At 46.9% G+C, this 24186-nt stretch overlaps 1 protein-coding gene across 2 annotated transcripts in view; it reads right to left on the reverse strand.

The window, feature by feature from the left end:
* DUSP22 (dual specificity phosphatase 22) overlaps positions 1 to 24186 on the reverse strand; it is a 231116-nt gene that overhangs the window by 118330 nt on the left and 88600 nt on the right. Inside the window, exon 3 of one of the 2 annotated variants that reach the window (XM_030210957.1) lies at positions 12768 to 12928. The exons of the other annotated variant lie outside the window; for it this stretch is intronic. Coding sequence (XP_030066817.1) covers positions 12768 to 12830 — 63 coding nt within the window. The 5' untranslated portion in view covers positions 12831 to 12928. The remainder of the gene's footprint in view (positions 1 to 12767; positions 12929 to 24186) is intronic. 2 annotated transcript variants of the gene reach the window in all.

The following is a 24186-nucleotide window of genomic DNA, read 5'->3' on the forward strand; positions in this document are numbered from 1 at the left end:
GACGTTCAGCAGGGCGGGTATGCGGCCTGGGAAAGAATGTTGGCAAGACAATTGACTGGTTAAGATGGAACTCCGACACCACCTTTGGCAGGAACTTAGGGTGAGTACGGAGCACTACTCTGTTATGATGAAATTTTGTATACGGAGTATGAGCTACCAGGGCCTGAAGCTCACTGACCCTACGAGCTGAAGTAACTGCCACCAAGAAAATGACCTTCCAGGTCAAGTACTTCAGATGGCAGGTATTCAGTGGCTCAAAAGGAGGTTTCATCAGCTGGGTGAGGATGACGTTGAGATCCCATGACACTGCAGGAGGCTTGACAGGGGGCTTTGACAAAAGCAAGCCTCTCATGAATCGAACGACTAAAGGCTCTCCAGAGATGGCTTTACCCTCCACACGATAATGGTAAGCACTAATCGCACTAAGGTGATTCCTTACTGAGTTGGTCTTGAGGCCAGATTCCGACAAGTGCAGAAGGTATTCAAGCAGGTTCTGTGCAGGACAAGAACGAGGTTCTAGGGCCTTGCTCTCACACCAAACGACAAACCTCCTCCACTTGAAAAAGTAACTCTTTTTAGTGGAATCCTTCCTAGAGGCAAGCAAGACACGGGAGACACCCTCAGACAGACCCAACGAAGCGAAGTCTACGCCCTCAACATCCAGGCCGTGAGAGCCAGAGACTGAAGGTTGGGGCGCAGCAACGCTCCGTCGTTCTGCGAAATGAGAGTCGGAAAACACTCCAATCTCCACGGTTCTTCGGAGGACAACTCCAGAAGCAGAGGGAACCAGATCTGACGGGGCCAAAAGGGTGCTATCATAATCATGGTGCCGTGGTCTTGCTTGAGCTTCAGTAAGGTCTTCCCCACCAAAGGTATGGGAGGATAAGCATACAGGAGGCCGGTCCCCCAATGGAGGAGAAAGGCATCCGACGCTAGCCTGCCGTGTGTCTGTAGTCTGGAACAGAACAGAGGCAGCTTGTGGTTGGTCTGAGAGGCGAAAAGGTCCACCGAGGGGGTGCCCCACTCTCGGAAGATCTTGCGTACCACTCTGGAATGGAGCGACCACTCGTGCGGTTGCATGACTCTGCTCAGTCTGTCGGCCAGACTGTTGTTTACGCCTGCCAGGTATGTGGCTTGGAGGAGCATGCCGAACTGGCAGGCCCAACGCCACATCCCGACGGCTTCCTGACACAGGGGGCGAGATCCGGTGCCCCCCTGCTTGTTGATGTAATACATTGCAATCTGATTGTCTGTCCGAATTTGGATAATTTGACAGGACAGCCGATCTCTGAAAGCCTTCAGTGCGTTCCAGACCGCTCGGAGCTCCAGGAGGTTGATCTGAAGATCCTTTTCCTGGAGGGACCACAGTTCCTTGGGTGTGAAGCCCATCGACATGAGCCCCCCAGCTCATGTCGTTAGCACTTTCGTGGGCTGTGGGATTTGGAATGGGCGTCCCAAGGTCAAATTGGTCCGAATGGTCCACCAGTGCAGTGAATTGCGGCAGCTGGTGGAGAGGCGGATGACATCTTCTAGATTTCCGGTGGCTTGGTACCACTGGGAAGCTAGGGTCCATTGAGCAGATCTCATGTGAAGACGAGCCATGGGAGTCACATGAACTGTAGAGGCCATATGACCCAGAAGTCTCAACATCTGCCGAGCTGTGATCTGCTGAGACGCTCTGGTCTGGGAAGCCAGGGACAGGAGGTTGTTGGCCCTCACATCCGGAAGGAAGGCCTGAGCCGTCTGAGTGTTCAGCAGAGCTCCTATGAATTCCAGAGATTGGGCAGGCTGGAGATGGGACTTTGGCTAATTTATCACAAACCCCAGCAGCTCCAGGAGGCGAATAGTGCACTGCATGGACCGGAGAGCTCCCGCCTCCGAGGTGTTCTTGACCAGCCAATCGTCGAGATATGGGAACACGTGCACTCCCAGCTTGCGTAGATACGCCGCTACCACCACGAGGCACTTCGTAAATACCCGTGGGGCAGAGGCGAGCCCAAAGGGCAGCACACAATACTGAAAGTGCCGTGTGCCCAGGCAGAATCTGAGATACTGTCTGTGAGCTGGCAGTATCGGGATGTGAGTGTATGCATCCTTTAAATCCAGGGAACATAGCCAATCGTTTTTCTGAATCATGGGCAGAAGGGTGCCCAAGGAAAGCATCCTGAACTTTTCTTTGACCAGGAATTTGTTCAGGCCTCTCAGGTCTAGGATAGGACGCATCCCCCTTGTTTTCTTTTCCACAAGGAAGTACCTGGAATAGAATCCCTGCCCTTCGTGCCCGGGTGGTATGGGCTCGACCGCATTGGCGCTGAGAAGGGCGGAGAGTTCCTCTGCAAGTACCTGCTTGTGATGGGAGCTGAAGGATTGAGCTCCCGGAGGACAATTTGGTGGAAGGGAGGCCAAATTCAGGGCGTATCCGCACCGCACTATTTGGAGAACCCACTGGTCGGAGGTTATGAGAGGCCACCTTTGGTGAAAAAATTTTAACCTCCCCTCGACCGGCAGATCGTCCGGTACGGACACTTTGAGGGCGGCTATGTTCCCATGGATCCAGTCAAAAGCCCGTCCCCGGCTTTTGCTGTGGAGGCGCAGGGGGCTGCTTAGGCGCACGCTGTTGACGAGAACGAGCGCGCTGGGACTGTCCCTGTGCCTGACGAGGACTTCGGGCCGGCTGGGTGTACCTACGCTTGTTAAAGGCGTAGGGTGCAGCCTGCCGGGCCCGGGAAAAACGTCCACCTGCTGAGGTGGATGCTGAAGGCGCCCGGTGGGAGAGCTTGTCGAGGGCGGTTTCCCGCTGATGCAGTTGGTCCACCAGCTGCTCGACCTTCTCACCAAAAATATTATCCCCCGGCAAGGGACGTCGGCCAGTCTCTGCTGGGTGCGGTTGTCCAGGTCAGAGGCACGCAGCCATGAGAGCCTGCGCATCACTATACCTTGGGCCGCAGCACGAGATGCCACGTCACAGGTGTCACATATACCCCTGGACAGGAACTTTCTGCACGCCTTCAGCTGCCTGACCACCTCCTAAAAAGGCCTGGACTGCTCCGGCGGGAGCTTGTCAACCAGGTCCGCCAGTTGCTTCACATTATTCCGCATGTGGATGCTCGTTTAGAGCTGGTAAGACTGGATGCAGGTCACGAGCATGGAAGATTGGTAGGCCTTCCTCCCAAACGAGTCCAGAGTGCGAGACTCCCGCCCCGGGGGCGCCGAGGCGGTATCCCTCGAACTCCGTGCCCTCTTGAGAGCAGAGTCCACGACCGCCGAGTCATGAGGCAATTGGGGCCGCATTAGCTCTGGGTCCGAGTGGATTCTGTATTGGGACTCTGCTTTCTTGGGGATGGTGGGATTAGATAATGGTCTCAGCCAGTTCCGAAGCAGTGTCTCTTTGAGGACATTGTGCAACGGCACCGTGGAGGACTCTCCAGGTGGTGATGGATAGTCGAGGATCTCAAGCATCTCAGCCCTCGGCTCATCCACAGAGACCACAGGAAAGGGAATGCAAATAGACATGTCCCTGACGAAGGAGGCAAAGGAGAGGCTCTCAGGTGGGGAGAGCTTTCTCTCTGGTGAAGGAGTGGGGTCGGAGGGAAGGCCCACAGACTTCTCTGAGGAGAAATATCTGGGGTCCTCCTCCTCCCCCCACGAGGCCTCTTCCTCGGTGTCAGACATGAGCTCATGCAGCTCAGTCCTCAACCGGGCCCGGCTCGACTTCGAGGTACCGAGGCCTCGGTGTCGTCGTCGAGCGGTGGACTCCCGCGCCGGCGGGGATGAAGCTCCCTCCATCGACGGGAACTCCACCTGCGTGGCGGTCGAGACCGGCGCCGCAAGCGGCGTCGAAGGCCTCGGCACCGGGCTAGAGCACGCCGGCGCCACCATCAACGGCGCCGAACAGTCTGGCGCATCAGCCCTTCCAGGATCCCCGGAAGGATGGCTCGGAGGCACTCGTCCAGGCCCGCTGTCGGGAAAGGCGAGGGGGCCGGTAGAGGCATCGGTGCCGGAAGCTGTTCGGGTCCAGGAGACTGCACCGAAGTGCTGGCACCCTGACGTGGCGGTACCTCTACTACAGAGGGGGACCTCTCCTCTCGATGCTGCTGCTTCCTCGGCGTCGACTCATCCCTGGCGCCGGGAGCCGGATGCGTCGTGGGCGACCAATGACGGTGCTTCTTCACCTTTTTGCGGTGCCTGTCATCAGCGCTCGGTGGAACCGACGAGGAGGAAGTCGATCCCCCTCGGCCTCGAGGGATTGGGTCCGACAGGGTTCAGTCCCGAGGGCCCTGGGTAGAGGGAGTGACCGGGGCCGATTGCCCGCGCGGCCTCTCACCCCTGCCTTCACCGGAGGACCGGCGGCCCGACGGGACCTGTGCTCCTGGGGTCGATGCCGTCGGTGCCGATTTCGTGGACATCGATACCGGTACCGAAGAACCGGCCGTCGATACCGATGCCGTCGACGTCGAGGGGCCGGCGCAAGTTCCAAAAAGACGGTCCCGAATAACTTGCCTCGCTACCTGTGTCCGTTTCCGGAGACCGAGACACAAAGTACATGTCTTGGTATCGTGCTCCGGCCCGAGGCACTGGAGGCACCAAGTGTGAGTGTCGGTCTGCGAGATATGCCGGCCGCACCGACCACACTTCTTAAATCCACTCGGGACCTTCGAGGACATCGACAGAAAAATCGCGTCGGCGAAGTCAAAGCCGTCGATGGTGGCGGTAAAATTCACACCTCGAAAACAAATCGACCGCATGGCCACAAGGCCGCAACGCGACGCCCCCGCTAAGAGATGAGGAAAAAACAAAGTTAGCGTTTTTTTTTTTAAGAACCCAAAAAGGAAAAACGACGAATCAACGAAAAAGAAGAAAATTCGCGGCAAATGCGCGATCCGGTTTCTGGGGCTGACAGAGAGAGAGACGAACGCGGCTCTCTCCAGCGCGGAAAAAGAAAGACTGAGCGGGAACGGTCGCGCACGGGCGGGAAGACGGCCACACATGCGCGGTGGGCGTGCCCTGCGTGCGGGACCGCCTGCAAAGTTTTGTTCCGGTTGGTGGGGGCTGCCGTGGACGTCAACCCAGTCGTGAGAACAAGCAGCCTGCTTGTCCTCGGAGAATACTATAACCCGTATAAAATAATGCACCTTTATTTTGTTCTCCAACTAATTTAGCAGTGGTCATCTTTTCAAATACCAGCAACCAAGAAACTACAATGAAGAAACCTCAACCTTTAAACGAAGGAAAGGGGATTCCCTATGAGGATCAAGGAGATTGCTTTCAACCCTTCCTCCTCAGTCAACCCAGTCTCTCGCCCTCATTTCTTGTCCTCCCTAGTAGCTCTCTGAACCCTCACCTCATCCCCATTAGCCTCTCTTTCAATCCACAACCCCTCCATTTTTCTCTCATCCCTTGCCTCAGTCCTACCAGTCTCTCTCTCTCTCAAAAGCCCTACTTGTCTCATTTATCCCCTAGCGGTCTCTCTGTCTCAGCCTCCCAGCCATTCCTCTTTCCATTCTCCTACCCTATACCACTAGACCGCTTAAGGGCAACTTCCAGAGCTATTTTGCTTATCTTTTTTAATTCCATTTTAAGATGTCTGTCTAAAGAAAAGTATTAAGTTTAACATTAAACTTAAACAAGTGTTTTACTTGCACAAATTTACTATCTGAGAACAGGCTGTATAAAAATGGTCCTAACAGACTGCATTTTCAAATCTACACACACTTTTTTCAAGAAAACTTCTACCCGCACAAATGAGAACTGCAAGTTTTTGTGTATAGTTTATACATACAGCAATTTTCCAAGTGAACGTCCTGGATTGGCCACAGTTGGAAGAAGGATACTGGGCTAGATGGACCATTGGTCTCACCCAGTGTGGCTATTCTTATGTTCTTATATTTTCCCTTTGAAAATCAGTACAAAAAGACAGCAGGTTAGGGCCATACTGAGGTCTGTGTGATCAGTGCAGCCACAAATAGCACAAGGGAGACAGGGGTGCCAAAACTGCTCCCAATCTAGTCTTCTGTTCTTGGCCACAGCACAGTGGGAGGGGCAGGAGTGCCAGGGGTCATATTGCACAAGGCGCAATTCCAGCTCAGTACAGTCATGCAGCACGAAAAGTGCAGGCAGTTTAACAACTCTCTCCTACATGTCTACTCCAGCAGCAGGCAGCAGCTTGCCTCTTCCAGATGGACGGTGAATCATCCTTTTAGCTTATATTTGCCAAGGTCCTCACATCCTGTTTTCAGCCCGCATAGGCTCATGTTGTCTTCTTCACCGCCATTTTTGGCATTCAAAGGGCTGCATGCAACTTGCAAGGCATAAGTACATAAGTAATGCCACACTGGGAAAAGACCAAGGGTCCATCGAGCCTAGCATTCTGTCCATGACAGCGGCCAATCCAGGCCAAGGGCACCTGGTGAGCTTCCCAAACGTACAAACATTCTATACATGTTATTCCTGGTATTGTGGATTTTTCCCAAGTCCATTTAGTAGTGGTTTATGGACTTGTTCTTTAGGAAACCGTCTAACCCCTTTTTAAACTCTGCTAAGCTAACTGCCTTCACCACGTTCTCCGGCAACGAATTCCAGAGTTTAATTACGCGTTGGGTGAAGAAAATATTTCTCTGATTTGTTTTAAATTTACTACACTGTAGTTTCATCGCATGCCCCCTAGTCCTAGTATTTTTGGAAAGCGTGAACAGACGCTTCACATCCACCTGTTCCACTCCACTCATTATTTTATTTACCTCTATCATGTCTCCCCTTAGCCGTCTCTTCTCCAAGCTGAAAAGCCCTAGCCTCCTTAGTCTTTCTACACAGGGAAGTTGTCCCATCCCCGCTATCATTTTAGTCGCCCTTCACTGCACCTTTTCCAATTCTACTATATCTTTCTTGGCCACACCAGACCTAGTGCATCTTTTATGTAGGATATGTGTTCAAGACAGTATTTATTTATTCATGATTTGATATACCGCTTTCACTGCCAAGCAGATCGAAGTGATTTACAAACAAATTTAAAAGTTAAGAAAAGGAACTACAAAATTTGATAGGAAATTAAAACAAACATACACAATTTAAAATAACATCCAGTAAAACATCAATATATATTCCCTTCCAAATACCTGCGTTCCAGAGAACCATCTCACTCACAGGGATTTGCCTGCCCGAATAACCATGTCTTCACAAATGCCTTAAATTTCTTTAAGTTTAATTCACTACATGTAAATAAAGGCAAGGAGTTCCACAGATGAGGGGCAATGAAGAAATAGGCACTATGACGTGCAATTTCCATTTGGGCCAAATGAGGACCTGGTAAGACCATGTGATGGTCACTAACAGCATACAGAATGCATGATGAGAAATATAGTATGGTCAACAAAGAAAGATACAGAGGTGTACCATGTCGAAAGGCTTTAAAAGACAAAAGTTGAGTTTTGAATTGAATGTAGTAAAAGACTGGTAAACAATGACGATCTTTCAAAGCAGACGCGATATGGTCGAATTTCCATGCAAAAGCGTATGGCTGTATTTTGTAGTGACTGTAATCTTTTGAGGAGTAAACTGGAGATACCTGAACTTATGTTTATTCTATTTATATATACACCAGAGCAATAAATATTTTATTTTATTAATCCTGAGGTTTGTCTAGCCTTCCTAAGTTCCCACTTCCTTTGCATATTGTTACTTTCCTCATGGGACTTTGCTGTTCGGTTACCTGTTGGTTTTTAATAGTCTAAGCGGGACATATATAATAAAAGAATTAAAGAGTGAAAAGTGTTATGATCAAAGAATGAACTGAAAGGGCTCTACATCAATGTTAAAAGGACTTACCTCATAAAACAGTAGGATTTCATCAGCATATATATGAAAAACAGCGAACTCTTGAATAAAAGTGGCTAAAGGACGAGTAAATATTAAATAAAAGAGGAGAAAGGATAGAACCCTGGCGTACACCACATAGTAATTTTTTTTTTAGAAGTAGAGTGATTAAATGTAACATGAAAACGACAACCCGTAAGAAAAGAATAAAACCATTGTAAAACAGTACCAGAAATTCACAAAGATTCTAATTGTGAGAGTAACCGAGAATGATCTACCAAATCAAACACTGCCGAAAGATCAAGTGAAGTAGATAACATAAGTAGTGTTGTCTAAATTAGACCTTACTAAAGACAGAAGCCAGAATAGTTTCAGTACTACATGTAGTCCTAAAACCCGACTGCCTGGGATGTTACCACCAATTTTTGCTCTACAAAGTTATTAAGTTGAAGGAAAACAGCTTTTTCCACTACCTTAGATATAAAACACAAATTAGAGACAGGCTTATAATCAGTAGGAACAGATAGATTGAGGGAAGGCTTTTTCAGGATTGGTTTGACAGAAGCTACTTTCCAATATGAGAGAAATTGCCCTAGTGTCTGACTAGAATTTACAATCGATAATAGATGATGGAGCACCTAGTAGTAACATAGTAACATAGTAGATGACGGCAGAAAAAGACCTGCATGGTCCATCCAGTCTGCCCAACAAGATAAACTCATATGTGCTACTTTTTGTGTATACCTTACCTTGATTTGTACCTGTCCTTTTCAGGGCACAGACCGTGTAAGTCTGCCCAGCACTATCCCCGCCTCCCAACCACCAGCCCCTCCTTCCACCACCGGCTCTGGCACAGACAGTATAAGTCTGCCCAGCACTATCCCCGCCTCCCGCTACCGGCTCTGCCACCCAATCTCGGCTAAGCTCCTTAGGATCCATTCCTTCTGAACAGGATTCCTTTATGTTTGTCCCACGCGTGTTTGAATTCTGTTACCGTTTTCAATTCCACCACCTCCCGCGGGAGGGCATTCCAAGCATCCACTACTCTCTCCGTGAAAAAGTACTTCCTGACATTTTTCTTGAGTCTGCCCCCCTTCAATCTCATTTCATGCCCTCTCGTTCTACCTCCTTCGCACCTCCGGAAAAGGTAGCATGTTCCAGTTGTTCACTGTCTAGAGTCTTTATTGGGATTTGCAATTTAAAAAAAAAATGTAAGAATGAAAAAATAAATAAATAAAAATAAGGGAGCATTAGAGTGTCTGAAATGTCAACAAGTACTGCCAATGCTACCTGCCCACTCATCTGAGCAGACTGGACTGACCAAACAGTCTGTCACCATTTACTACTATAGGCATGATATCTGGCTACCTTCACAGCAGGTAATCAATGCATTGCACCAAGTTTAATTTGAAAATGCTGTGATTCTTGCACTAAAGCAATTCCAGAAAATCCTTTAGTTTCCTTTAAGGCCTCAATTAGTGTTACACAGTATATGGTCTAGTCAAGATGCACTGCCCTGTATCTTCATTAACAAATCCACCTTTTAAATGACTGTCCCTGGACATCATTAAAGCCAAATCTGAATCAAAGTATATTTCCTCAAAGGAAGAAAAACATTTTTAGTTGGATTCTTCTGATTAAAACTGCTGGGAAGAAATATCAAAGTTTGCATGAACCAGTTAATTTTACATAATTCTACCATCAACGACTTCCAAGAAATATACTTTTTTTTTTTTCCTTTTTCTTAATACTTGGCGTTAAGCCATAGGTTAAATTTGTGCTGTCACATGCAAATAGTAAACCTCTAACATCTGGTGAGTTCTTTCAATTTAGTCAAAAAGAACCCACATGCTATCACATCACCATACGAGGACAGCACAGTTTATTTATATTTAGAGGTATTTCAACGTATTTTAAAAAATCCTTGACATGGGACAGTTGATAAGAGTGTGTCTTTTTTTTTTTTTTTGCTGCTTGAGGAAACCCTGAGAGTCTAAAAAGGATGTCCAGTCCGCCTACATTGCTGAAAATCTGTCACCAGTCTGCCCTCTCTGTTAATTTCGAGAACAGTAGAAAAAAAACTCCTGAATTCATGACTCATGAAAGTATGTTTACTTTTCAGCAAATAAAATGACTCGGCTACACTGCCAACGGAATGTATAACACCTTTCTTTTAAACAGAAAGGGCTTAGATTTGAAAAGTTCAAAAAAAAAATTATCCTTGACTTGAATCTCAAATCTCAGATACCTGTTCCTGTACTGGGACGCAGAACTCCAGAGAGAGCTTAACAAACGGTCTGAAACCTCCCCCCTTTCTTGGAGAAAAGGCTAAAAAGATTAGGACTCTTCAGCCTGCAGATGAAACAACTTACCAGAGTCACAATAGAGATTTAAAAAATCATGAGGTGGGTGGAACAGATAAATAGGAAACTTTTATGCCTTCAAACTGTACCATGACTAAGGAACACCGTGAAATTAACAGGTTTAAAACAAAAGATTTAAAACAAAATGGAAAACATATTTTTTTCACTAAACAGATAGCCAAGCTATGAAATTTGTTACCAGAGGATATGATCAATGTATGTAACACAGGTGAGTTTAAAAGGGGTACAGACAAATTCCTAGAGGAGATGTCCATAAACAGTTATTAGACAAGTAGACCTCAGAAAGATACTGCTCATACCTAGAGGAAACTAAGTAATAAATCTATGCTTTGGGATCTGCAACGTAATTCCTACTAACTCGGACTGCCAATTGACAAAGATAGGATACCAGGCTTGATGGATCTTTGGTCTGATTCAGCAGGACATTTCTTATGTTACGTATGTCAATGCTATAAATGCACTGGGGTGTGGTATGGAAGAGAGACACTTGGCAAAAAGATTAGATGACATGTGACCAAACCTCATTCCCATTACCTCCACAGCATCTACTCATCCGCTTAGAGAGACTGAAGAAACTCCACATAGTGATCAATGTTAGATGATTGTCCATCAGAAGTAAAGAAAACGCTAGATCATGAAGGAATCATAAATATATGGTGTATAACAATGTTACAACTAGACAAACTTCTCATACTATATCATCCAATAGTAGTTTCCAGTAGGATAGCTCAGATTGAGCTGTCAAGCTACCTGTCCCCATACTAGAACCTTTAAAAGGGAAGTCAGGGCTCACCTAGTGATTCAGGGGTTGATGCAGAAAGCCATGGGGCTTCTATCCTAAGTTTAATAAGAAAATGTTCCACAGTGATGCAGTAAGTTAATGAGACGAAAGTTCAAAGCACGGAGAATTTGCGCACTAATCAGGGAAGGCCTGACAGACACAAGCACACAAAGGTTCGGAGGTAAGGGCGACTTCACTGTGGTCAAGTCTGAAGAAAACAAAAGCACCAGCAGACATCTGCGTATGAACCGGAATGTTGTTTTGTCCATAAATATCAGCCTCACAAAAATTCTTGCACATAAATTTTTTGCAAGGCTAAATATTTATGCACAGAACAATATGCACAGATGTGTGCTGGTACTTTTCTTCAGACATACACATAGTGAAGCTGCTGTTCTACCTTTTAAAGTCACGGGTACTTGCTATGGTGGCTTTCTGCATTGGCCCCTCAGTGGCAATATTATGCACTACCATGCAGAAAGAGCTCAATCTGATTCCCACCTCAGCTCTTACAATTTCCAAGTTGGCTGGTGCTATTAGAAAGCAGTGTGCACAGCCCCTGAGGGTGGAGGATTCATAAGCTGCTATGCAACATCAATATCCAAAAGCCAGATCTAGGACTCATAATTAAAGGATTCCAGAAAGAGCCCTGCTGTGGCACTATAATGGCTAGACCAAAGCAAACTTAGGGTGGGATATAACACGGGGATGAAATCATGACACCAGATCTCATCCTTGGTACAAGTGCAAGGGAAGTCCAAAAGCGCAAGAGGAAAAAGCTGGGTGAAAAGAAAAAAAAAAAGATATGTAAAGTCAGTGTTTTTTTTTTTTTTTTACTTGCGTGTCATATTTTACTTCTGTGTAAAATGGGGGAAAACCCAGAGTCAACTGAATAAGATGAAAAACTGCTTCACTGATAATCTGAAGACAAATCTAGTTGCCTCCAAGAACTTCTGTTACAGCTGTTCATTCAAGCACCAAGATGCGGATAGGTTTCTATGCTTAATCATCTCTATAATAACTGTTTGAGTAATGAACATTCAGATTCCATTTGAAATACACTTCACCCTAATGTTATATACTTGAAGGGCTCACAGTTTAGGAGTTGCTTAGTCCAAATTTTGGACTTAAAAACTTTCCAGCAGAAAGATATTAACCAACTTTAGTGAAAAGATATTTACACCAGATTTTAAAAAGAAAGACAAAAGACTAAGATGTTAGAAGTCTCAGCTATTCCTGGAAAACTATGACTTATTAAAAAAAAAAGCCTTTACAAATTTTACTCCAGGGAGAATTCTGTGCCACTGTGTACCACAGAATTTGTATAGAATTCTGCACGTTTCCACTGTTGCCACTAGGCCTGTGGAGTCAGTACACCAAACCTCTGATTCAGACTCCTTTATTTTTTCTACTATCCAACTCAGACTCTAGCTCCGACTCCTATTAGCTCCTATTAGGACTCAGACTAGCTCCTATTAGGCTTTACATTTTTTGTTCTGGATTTAAAGTACTGGTAAATATAACTTTAGATCCAGGACAAAGATATTTATATAAATATAAAATGATAAAATCTACCATATATCATAATGTTTTGTTATGAAGCTTGGAGTCAGTTGGTACATTTTTACTGACTCCACCCAAAATTGCTTCAGACTCTGACTCCACAGCCCTGGTTGCCGCTTGCCTTCTCCTCTCCCCTATCCATAGTATATACCCCAATGTGTGAAACCCTCACTGAGGATTAAACTAGGGATAAACTTGTAATCTTATCCCTAATCCTATCCCCATCTTACCTGGAGCATAATGTGCACAAGTGTGGGACAGTGCACGAGGAAAGCAGCTGCATGGCAGGACATGTCCTCCTGCTCCTCTGCATCTGGGCTGATTGGCCGACTGCCAAATTTGAATCGTGTGGGACACCGTAGAACCTCACAGTTCAAGTTCAGCACGCATGCTGGATACAGAGGAGGAGGAAAAAAGATATGGTCTGATATACAACCGCTTTCATCCTCCTCCTCCATTTGGACAGATTAGGCTCCAGGAAAGAGGAAGGAGTAGGAAAAGGCGTGGGTTTGGGGAACAGACTGCAAGTGAAATATGCCCCGTGATGGAGGTCGTACGTAGAGTGTGGGGGGGGGGGGGGGGGGGGGAGTGCAAGCTCATAGAAACATAGAAAAATAAAGGCAGATAAAGACCATATGGCCCATCCAGTCTGTCTATCCGGGCTATCTACCATCCCTTCCTCTCCCTTAGAGATCCTATGTACTTGTCCCAAGTTTTCTTGAATTCAAAAGCAGTTTTTGTCTCCATTACCTCCACTGGGAGGCCGTTCCACAAATTCACCACCCTTTCCATGAAGAAGTATTTCCTCAGGTTATGTTTGAGTCTTTCCCTTTCTCCTTCATCCTATGCCCCCTCATTCTGGAGCGTCCTTTCAATTGAAAGAGATTCACCTCCTGTGCATTTAAGCTATGGAAGTACTTAAAGATCTCTATCTTAGCTCTCCTCTCCTGCCTTTCTTCCAAAATATACATGTTTTTAGATCCTTAAGTCTGCCCTCATACATTTTATGATGAAGACCACTGACCAGAAGAGGTATTCCATCTAGAGTAGCAAGGGAGCTTCCATGACTGTATCCTAGAACCAGTTGTGAGTTTTATCTTCATCCCAATCTCTTGTGGAGGAAGAAGTCTGAAGAAAATTGAGGCTCTCCAGCAGAAGAGAAAAAGATACGCTGAAAGCAGACAACTGGACACAGATTACCAGATCCTGCAGAATTGATACTCCAATTCAACTCGCTCTGATACTGAAGAACCAGTATGCATCACTGGAAGTGGAAGAGATGAGAACATCCCAGGAACAGGAAGAACATAAGTTCAAATTCCCCAAAGCTGTCAGGTCAATGACCACTAGAAAGTGAAGGGTAGTGGTGGTTGGTGATTCCTTCTGAGGGGTACAGAGGCATCCATCTATTGACCTGACTGATGTCCCAGGAGTTGTGTGCTGTCTGCCTAGTGCAAAGATTCATTACAAAGCGTTTATCGAGACTTATCAAGCCTAATGACCATTATCTGATGTTGCTCATCCATGTTGTCACAAATGATACTGCTAGGTACTCCACAGAACACATCAAAAATTGACATCATGTCTCTGGAAGACAGGGTGACAGAAATGGGTGCGAAGGTAGTGTTCTCTTCAATCCTCCCTGTCAAGGAGTAAAGACCAAATCCGCAAAGATCACATACTGGAGATTAATACATGGTTGCATAGGTGGTGTCATCTTAAGTGTTTTGGCTTCCTGGAGCACAGTATGATTTTCCAGGGGCTATTGAGTAGAGATGGGGTCCTACCTATCAATGCAGGGATGAAGCGTTTTCCACAGCAACTAGCTAACCTACTGAAGAGGACTTTAAACTAGAATCATTGAGGAATGGTTAACAAAGCCCCCAGATAAATAACACAATGAATACCTCTTTAGAAATGGAAAAAAGGGTAACATCTGGAAGGCTATACAGAGAAGGGCAATGAAAATGATAAAGGGGATGGGACGATTTCCCTATGAGGAAAGGCTAAAGTGGCTAGGGCTCTTCAGCTTGGACAAAAGGCAGCTGAGGGGAGATATGATACAGGTCTATAAAATAATGAGTGGAGTTGAATGGGTAGATGTGAAGCGTCTGTTTACGCTTTCCAAAAATACTAGGACTAGGGGACATGCAATGAAGCTACAATGTAGTAAATTTAAAACAAATCAGAGAAACATTTTCTTCACTCAACGTGTAATTAAACTCTGGAATTCGTTGCCAGAGAATGTAGTAAAGGTGGTTTAAAAAAGGGGAGTTTAAAAAAAGGTTTGGACGGTTTCCTAAAGAAAAAGTCCATAGACCATTATTAAATGGCCTTGGTGAAAATCCACTATTTCTGGGATAAGCAGTATAGAATGTTTTGTACTTTTTTGGGATCTTACCAGGTATTTGTGACCTGGATTGGCCACTGTTGGAAACAGGATGCTGGGCTTGATGGACCTTTGGTCTTTCCCAATATGGCAATACTTATACACATAATATCGAAAATAAAGTTCTGTATTTAGAGGCTGTGATAGACGAGGCTGACTTAGATTTGGTAGTGGTCATGGAGACCCATGACTGGGATAATGTTATACCAGGCTATATTCTATTCTACTACTACTACTATTTGACATTTCTAAAGCGCTACTAGGGTTACGCAGCGCTGTACAATTTAACATAGAAGGACAGTCCCTGCTCAAAGAGCTTACAATCTAAAGGACAAATGTACAAACAGTCAAGTAGGGGTCGTCAGATTGGGGCAGTCTAGATTTCCTGAAAGGTATAAAGGCTAGGTGCCAAAAGCAAAATTGAAGAGGTGGGCTTTGAGTAAGGATTTGAAGATGGGTAGGGAGGGGGCTTGGCGTAAGGGCTTGGGAAGTTTATTCCAAGCATAGGGTGAGGCGAGGCAGAATGGGCGGAGCCTGGACTTGGCGGTGGTGGAGAAGGGTAATGAGAGGAGGGATTTGTCCTGTGAGCGGAGGTTTCGGAAGGGAACGTAAGGGGAAATGAGGGTAGAGAGGTAATGAGGGGCTGCAGACTGAGTGCATTTGTAGGTAAGAAGGAGAAGCTTGAACTGTATGCGGTATCTGATTGGAAGCCACTGAAGTGACCTGAGGAGAGGGGTGATACGAGTATATCGGTTCAGGCGGAATATAAGACGTGCAGCAGAGTTCTGAATGGATTGAAGGGGGGATAGATGGTTAAGTGGGAGGCCAGTGAGTAGGTTGCAGCAGTCAAGGCAAGAGGTAATGAGAGCGTGGATGTGAGTTCGGGTGAAGAAAAGGGCGAATTTTGCTGATGTTGAAGAGGAAGAAGCGACAGGTCTTGGCTGTCTACTGGATATGTGCAGAGAAGGAGAGGGAGGAATCGAAGATGAGTCCGAGGTTGCAGGCGGATGAGACGGGGAGGATAAGGGTGTTATCAACTGAGATCGAGAGCGGAGGAAGAGGAGAAGTAGGTTTAGGTGGAAAGACGATAAGCTCGGTCTTGGCCATGTTCAGTTTCAGGTGGCGGTTGGACATCCAGGCAGCAATGTTGGATAAGCAGGCCGATACCTTGGCCTGGGTTTCCGCAGTGATGTCTGGTGTGGAGAGATACAGCTGGGTGTCGTCTGCATAAAGATGATACTGGAAACCATGAGATGAGATCAGTGAGCCCAGGGAAGAGGTGTAGATTGAAAAAAGAAGGGGTCCAAGAACAGATCCCTGGAGAACTCCAACAGAGAGCGAGATGGGGGTGGAGGAAGATCCATGAGAGTGTACTCTGAAGGTTTGGTGGGAGAGATAGGAGGAGAACCAGGAGAGGACAGAGCCCTGAAACCCAAATGAGGACAGTGTGGCAAGAAGTAAATCATGATTGACAGTGTCAAAAGCAGCGGATAGATCGAGGAGGATGAGGATGGAGTAGTGGCCTCTGGATTTGGCAAGGAACAGGTCATTACAGACTTTAGAGAGTGCTGTTTCTGTCAAGTGTGGAGGGCGAAAACCAGATTGAAGCGGATCGAGGATTGCCTGAGAGGAGAGAAAATCAAGGCAGCAGCTGTGAATGGCGCGCTCAAGTATTTTGGAGAGGAAGGGTAGGAGGGAGATGGGGCAGTAGTTGGAGGGACAGGTAGGGTCAAGTGATGGTTTTTTTGAGGAGAGGTGTGACTACGGCATGCTTGAAGGTTTCAGGGACAGTTGCAGTGGAGAGAGAGAGGTTGAGGATATGACAGATGGAGGGGGTGACAGTATGAAAGATGGTGTTAAGTAAGTTGGCGGGGATGGGATCAGAGGAACAAGTGGTGCATTTCAAGGAGGAAAGAAGGCGGGCGGTTTCCTCCTCGGTGATCTCAGGGAAGGAGGAGAAAGAGGCCAGGGTTGGTTGGTTGAGGGAGAGGGTTGAGGGGTGAAGGGGGGGAGGTGGCTTGGTAGTGAACTCAAGGTTGATCTTTTGCACCTTGTCGCGGAAGTAGTCAGCCAGTGATTGAGGAGAGAGTGAGAGGGGGTGGGAACGGAGGGCACTTTGAGGAGGGAGTTCAGGGTGGCAAAGAGACGACGAGGGTTGGAGCTGAGGGAATTGGTCAATTGGGTGTAGTAGTCCTGTTTGGCAAGGAATAGGGAGGACTGGAAGGAGGATAGCTTGAATTTGTAATGAAGGAAATCTGAGTAGGTGCGAGATTTCCTCCAGAGGCATTCAGTGGATCGAGCGCAGGAGCGAAGGTGATAGATGCAAGGGGTCAGCCAAGGCTGGGGATTAGTACGCCTTGTGGGACGGGAGATGGATAGTGCGAGGGTGTCCAGAGCAGAGGAGAGAGTGGCATTGTAAGCGACGACAGCCTTGTCGACAGACTCGGAGGACATGATGGAGGGGAGGAGATTAGAAATACTAGAGGATAAGGTGGGAGGGTCAATAGCCTGGAGATTCCTGGAAGTAGTGGTTAATGTTGGGCGGGGCCGAGGGAGGGGGGTGAAGAAGTGTGAAGGTGATCAGGCGATGATCAGAAAGAGGAAGAGCTTAGGCGTGAAAATTGGAGGGTGAGCTGGAAGAGGAGAGGACGAGGTCGAGACAATGGCCATTTTGGTGAGTAGGGGTGGTGGAGCACAGCTGGAGGTTGAAGGAGGATGTTAGAGTGAGGAACTGAGAAGCGTGAGAGTCGGATGGGTCATCAGCGTGTACGTGAAAGTCTCTGAGAATGAGGGACGGAGATGAGGGATCAAGAAAAACAAAAAGCCAGGCATCGAAGTCAGTGAGGAAGGAAGAGAGAGATTTATCAGGGGGACAGTAAAAGACTGCCACTCTGAGTGGCAATGGGTAGAATAGACAGATGGCGTGGGCTTCAAAGGATGAGAAGCAGTGAGATTGCAGTAGGAGGAGGGGTTGGAAACTACAGGAGGGCGAGAGTAGTAACCCGACGCCTCCACCGCGGCCAACTGGGCGGGGAGTGTGGGAGAAGAGATAACCTCCATGGCATAGGGCCACGACTGAGGCAGAGTCATCAGGGGAGAGCCAGGTTTCAGTTAGGGCGAGCAGTTGAAGGGAGCGAGAGATGAAGAGGTCGTGGGTGAAGGGAAGTTTGTTACAGACCGATCGGGCATTCCACAGGGCACATGAGAAGGGGAGGGAAGATGGGGGGAGGAGGGGAATAGAGATGAGATTGGAGACATCCCGGAATCGTTTGCATGGATAGGAGGACAGGTGGGGGGGACCTGGATTGGGATTGATGTCTCCCGCAGATAGTAGGAGGAGCAAGAGAGTGCGGAGGAGGGTGGGGGAGGTAGGGTGACAAAGGCGACGAAGACGGGATGCACTTAGGAGGAATGGGGATGGGTTAATGGAAGGAAGTGTTGAAGGTTGAGAGCTAGGAAGGAGGAGGGGGACAAGAGAGATGGTGAGGTGGTGAGGGACGGGGGTGAATAGGGTATTACAGTAGTGAGTAGGACTGGAGAGGACATGGGTGGGCAGTGAGTTTCAGCGGTAGCCAGCGGTAGGGGGAGGGGAAAAAGATTAGGAAGGGATAGGGCAAGGAAGAGAATGTGTACAGGGGCCATGAGTAGTGACTGAGGTAGGTAGGTTGGTAGATGGGTTGAGAAGAAGTTGATGGGCTGGAGAGCAGGTAAGTCAATGGGCTGACAAGCTAGCGGGAGGGAGGCAGGGAGGCAGGCAGGCAGGCAGGAACAGGTGAGTGCGGTGGAGGGCTCAGCAGCAGGTTGTTGATGGGCAGATAAGCAGGCAACTTGAAGGGGTGATAGCAGACAGGTTGGTTGATTGGCTAGCAGGCAGGCGGACTGGAACAAGCTGGCAGGCAGGCGGGCAGGATTAGGCAGACTGGAACAAGCTGGGTCAGGCGGACTGGAACAAGCAGGGAGAAGCTGGATCAGGCGGACTGGAACAAGCTGGAGCAGATGAGCTGGAACAAGCAGGGAGAAGCTGGATCAGACGACTGGAACTAGCGGGGAGAAGCTGGAACGAGCTGGAACAGACGGACTGGAACGAGCTGGATCAGGTGGACTGGAACAAGCTGGAGCAGATGGACTGGAACGAGCTGGGTCAGGCGGACTGGAACAAGCAGGGAGAAGCTGGATCAGGCGGACCGGAACAAGCTGGAGCAGATGGACAGGAACATGCAGGGAGAAGCTGGATCAGGCAGACTGGAACAAACTGGAGCAGATGAACTGGAACAAGCAGGGAGAAGCCAGAACAGGCGGACTAGAACAAGCAGGGAGAAGCTGGACCAGGCAGACCGGAATAAGGTGGAGCAGATGGACAGGAACAAGCAGGGAGAAGCCAGAACAGGCGGACTGGAACAAGCAGGGAGAAGCTGGACCAGGCAGACCGGAATAAGCTGGAGCAGATGGACAGGAACAAGCAGGGAGAAGGTGGGTCAGGCGGACTGGAGCACGCATGGAGAAGCTGGATCAGGCGGACTGGAACATGCAGGGAGAAGCTGGATCAGGCGGACAGGAACAAGCTGGAGCAGAAGGGCTGGAACAATCTACCCTTAGACAGCCATCATCTATAAGCATGTAAGCAAGGAATCCAATTAGCTTGGTCTCTGTTTCCCAGCCCTGCGCAGCTGTCATTTAGTACACCCAAGCAATGAATTCAAATCCCTGATCTACTACAAGGATGTTTAAGAGACAGCAATGGAAGACAGCCTATCTAGTACGTTGCAGCAAGGACGCCTATATGGTCAGTCTCTGTCTCCATTACCCCAGGCAGCCATCAATCATCTCATTCAGGAACAAAGCTTGCATTCATACGAGTTCCTGTAAGGTCCTCAGAGCTGGGAGGTTGTGTCCGGGTGGGTCTCCTGGTACTCCCGATCAGTCTGGGAGGCCCGCGGTCCGAGTGCATCTTTCTCCTCCTCCTCCTCCTCCTCCAATCGATCCACGTGATCGGCGGCCGGCGTCTCCCCACGCTTCTCGCCTCCCGGGCGCAGCGAGGCTCTGGCGGTCACTTAGTGCACCGGACCCGGGCCAAGGGAGTCCCAACCTCGCGGCGGTCCCTCACAAAGGCCGCCGGTTGGCAAGGTCGGTCGATCCCGACACGGCTGGGCTCAATCTGGTCGGGGATGAGTTGTGGCCACGAGATAGGCAGACCGTCGCGATCAGCCTCGGGCTCGTTCACCAGTCCTGGAATCCAGTGAGGCCGTCGCGGGTCAGCCGTCCCTCAGTCGGTTCCGATCCAACTCCGGTCCGTTCAAGGATGGAACAGGTAGGTCCAGGTAGGTCTAATCCCCGAGGCCTCAGGAGCTCGCCACGGAGCTCTTTACCTGTCGGCCATCTTGATTGTCAGAAAGGATAGGGTAGGAAGAAAGGAAAGAGTGGCAATATATGTTAAAGATAATACCAAGGCAACAGAATTCCAAGATTTATGGGGTAAGCAGGAGGCACTGTAGGTTAATCTGCAAAGAGGAAATGGAAATTCTATCTTCACTGGCGTGATATACAGACCTCTTTCAGAGGCAGAAGTAGAAAGATTTAATTGAAGACATTCACAATTTAGTTATGAAAGGGGAAGTACTACTAATAGGTGATTTTAAAATGCCAGGTATTGACTGAGGCATCCCTGTTGTGAGGCAATTCAGGATAAAGGAACTCACAAAGGATGGGACCATATAGGACCTGGTGCTTACAAATGGGGAAAATATTTCCGATGTTAACATCTAACATTCCGTGATCACACTGGAGAATGTGGTTCAATATTAATGTACATGTGGAGAGGGTTCATTCAAAAGTGAAGGTTCTAAACTTAAAACTAATTTTGTCAAGATGGGGGAATACCTCAAGGAGTTGTTAGCTGGATGGGAACATCTGGGGGATGTAGAGAAGCAGTTAGAAAGGAACTATTTTAGGAGCAACAAATCCTTTTGTTAGAAAAGTAAATAAAAACAAGAGGTAAAGAAGGTATCCGAAAGATCAGGGAAAAGAAGTGAGCTTTCATAAGCTACAAGAAGCTGCAGAAAGAGGAAGACAACCAATAGTATCTGGAAAAGCCAAGAGAAGCTGGTAAAGTAGTCAGGAAAGTAAAGATACAAATGGAAGATTAAAATAGCCAATCTGGTAAAAAGAGGGAACAAGGCATTTTTTTTTAGACATGTTAGTGACAGAAGAAGTACAAAAGTGGCATTCTGAGACTCAAGGGTGGAGGGAACAAATACACAGAAGCTAAGTAAAAAGTGGAAGCTTAAATATTTCTGTTCTGGAGTAGGACTGCATAAGACAAACATAAATAGGAATGAAATGAACTGTGATACATCTTGAATGATTTTCAGAAGACTTTTGTAAACAGCTAGCTAAACTGAAGATAGACAAAGTGATGGGGCTGGATGGGATACATTCAAAGGTGTGGAAGGAACTTCAAGAAATGCTGGCATCTCCATTTTGACCTTTTCAACACTTCTCTGAAGATGGGAGTGGCTCTGGAGGACTGGAAATGGGCGGATGTGGTACCTCTCCACAAAAAAAGAGGAGGTTAGGAACTATAGGACAGTCAGTCTGATGTTTGTTGAGTAAGTTAATGGAAACACCTTTAAAACAGAAAACAGTGAGATTTCTGAAATCCAAAAGACCACAGGATCTGAGGCAGCATCACTTTAATAGAAGTTGATCTTGTCAGATGAATCCGATTAATTTCTTGGCTGGATGATCAGACAGTTGGATCAAGGAGAGCTCTAGATATGTTGTGTACTTAGATTTTAGCAAAGCATTTGACATGGTTCCGTACAGGTATAGACCCAAAAGTAACTGACTGGGTTAGGAATTCTCTTAATTTCTCAACTTTCTGGCTACAGGTTTAGCTACCTGATATGGACTTTATTGCTTAATTAATTTGTCCTGTGAATCTGTATTGTGGTGTACTTCTCTGTCTTCTAACCCAGACCCCAAAAAAGATGACCACGATTGACTGGCAAAGGTACATATGAGAATGGAATGGATATAGCACCGTTTTCAGAAGAAAGCGTTTATGAACAACTTGAAAAACTGAAGGTGGAGAAAGCCATGGGACCAGACGGGATCCATCCCAGAGGATAGTAACGGAGCTTAGAGAGTTTCTGGCAGGACCTTTTAAAGATTTGTTTAATAAATCCTTGGAGACGGGGGAAGTTCCTTGGGACTGGAGAAAAGCGGATGTGGTCCCTCTTCACAAAAGTGGTGACAGAGGAGAAGATGGAAACCACAGGCCGGTAAGCCTCACTTTGGTTACTGGAAAAGTAATGGAAGCGATGCTGAAGGAAAGGATAGTGAATTTCCTGGAATCCAATAGGTTACAAGATTCAAGACAGCATTATTTTACCAAAGGTAAATCTTGCCAAACAAATCTGATTGAATTCTTTGACTGGGTGACTAGAGAACTGGATCAAGAACGTGTGCTAAATGTAATCTACTTAGATTTCAGCAAAGCCTTTAACATAGTTCCTCATAGGAGGCTCTTAAATAAACATGACAGGTTGAAGTTAGGACCCAAATTGGTTAACTGGATTGGGAACTTGTTGACAGACGTCAGAGATGGTGGTTAATGGAATTCACTCAGTGGAAGGAAAGGTGAGTAGTGGAGTGCCTCAAGGATCAGTGCTTTGGACGATTCTGTTCAATATGTTTGTGCGCGACATTACCAAAGGTTGGTAAAGTCTGCCTTTTTGTGGATGATATCAAGATTTGTAACAGAGTGGACACTCCAGGGGGAGTGGAAAATATGAAAAAGAATCTGAAGAAGTTAGAAGGATGGTCTAAGGTTTGGCAATTAAAATTCAATGCTAAGAAGTGCAAAGTGATGCATTTAGGGAGTAGAAATCCAAGGAAGACACATATGCTAGGCGGTGAGAAGCTGATATGCACAGATAGGAAGAGGGATCTTGGGGTGATAGTATCTGAGGATCTGAAGACGATGAAACAGTGTCAGAAGGCGGTGGCCGTAGACAGAAGGATGCTAGGCTGTATAGAGAGAGGTGTAACCAGCAGAAGAAAGGAGGTGCTGATGTTCCTGTACAAGTCATTGGTGAGGCCTTGCCTGCAGTATTGTGTTCAGTTTTGGAGGCCGTATCTTGCTAAAGATGTAAGAACACTTGAAGCGGTCCAGAGGAAGGCGAAAATAATGATATGGGGCTTGGGCCAAAGGACATATGAGAATAAACTGGAAGATCTGAATATGTATACCCTAGAGGAGAGGAGGGACAGGAGAGATATGATAAAGACATCTAAATACTTGAAAGGTATTAATACAGAAACAAATATTTTCCAGAGAAGAAAAAGTGGTAAAACTAGAGGACATGAATTGAGGTTGTGGGGTGGTAGACTTAGGAGTAATGTCAGAAAGTTCTTTTCCACAGAGAGGGTGGTAGATGCCTGGAATGACCTCCCGAGGGAGGTGGTGGGAAAAAAACTGTGGTAGAATTCAAAAAGGCGCGGGATGAACACCGAGGATCTCTAATTAGAAAATTAATGATATATTTTTAAAAAACTGTGTTTGCATGTCAAGTGGTGCTTAGATGGCAACTCTGGCTGCATCAACTAAGGCCAGTGCAGGGTTGCCCTATACAGTCTGAGCCCTGCATATGGCAATCCGGATTAGGATGGGCTGAAGAGAGCTTCAATAGAAATTCCAGTGGTTTGTAACTTGAGGACAGTGCTGGGCAGACTTTTACAGTCTTTGTCCCACAAATGACAAGACAGATTTGTATAGGCTGGAGTGGGTTTTGACGGCAACTTCAGTAGCTGGAACATAAGGACAGAGCCAGGCGGACTCCTATGGTCTTTGTCCCAGAAACACCAAAGAAAAAACATGATTAAGTATATAATTTTATTTATTACATTTGTATCCCACATTTTCCCACCTATTTGCAGGCTCAATGTGGCTTACATAGTACTGTAAAGGCAATCGCCAAGTCCAGTATGAAAACAAATACAATTTGATGTTAGGTCGGGTAGGTTGGTATATTCAGGTACATAGGGATCGAGGGTAGAAAGGAATATATAGTGTCCAGTACAGTCTAAGGTTTTACTGTGTTGCAGAGTTGATGCATCTAATTTATGTCGGTGGGGAATGCTTTTCTGAATAAGTAGGTCTTTTAATGATCTCCTGAAGTTTAGATGGTTGTAGATTGTTTTCACAGACTTTGGCAGCGTGCCACAATTGTGTGCCTATGTTCATTGTTGATTTAAATCTT

This window comes from Microcaecilia unicolor, chromosome 1 (genome assembly GCF_901765095.1).
Source record: "Microcaecilia unicolor chromosome 1, aMicUni1.1, whole genome shotgun sequence".
In the NCBI taxonomy this organism is placed as follows: Eukaryota; Metazoa; Chordata; class Amphibia; order Gymnophiona; family Siphonopidae; genus Microcaecilia; species Microcaecilia unicolor.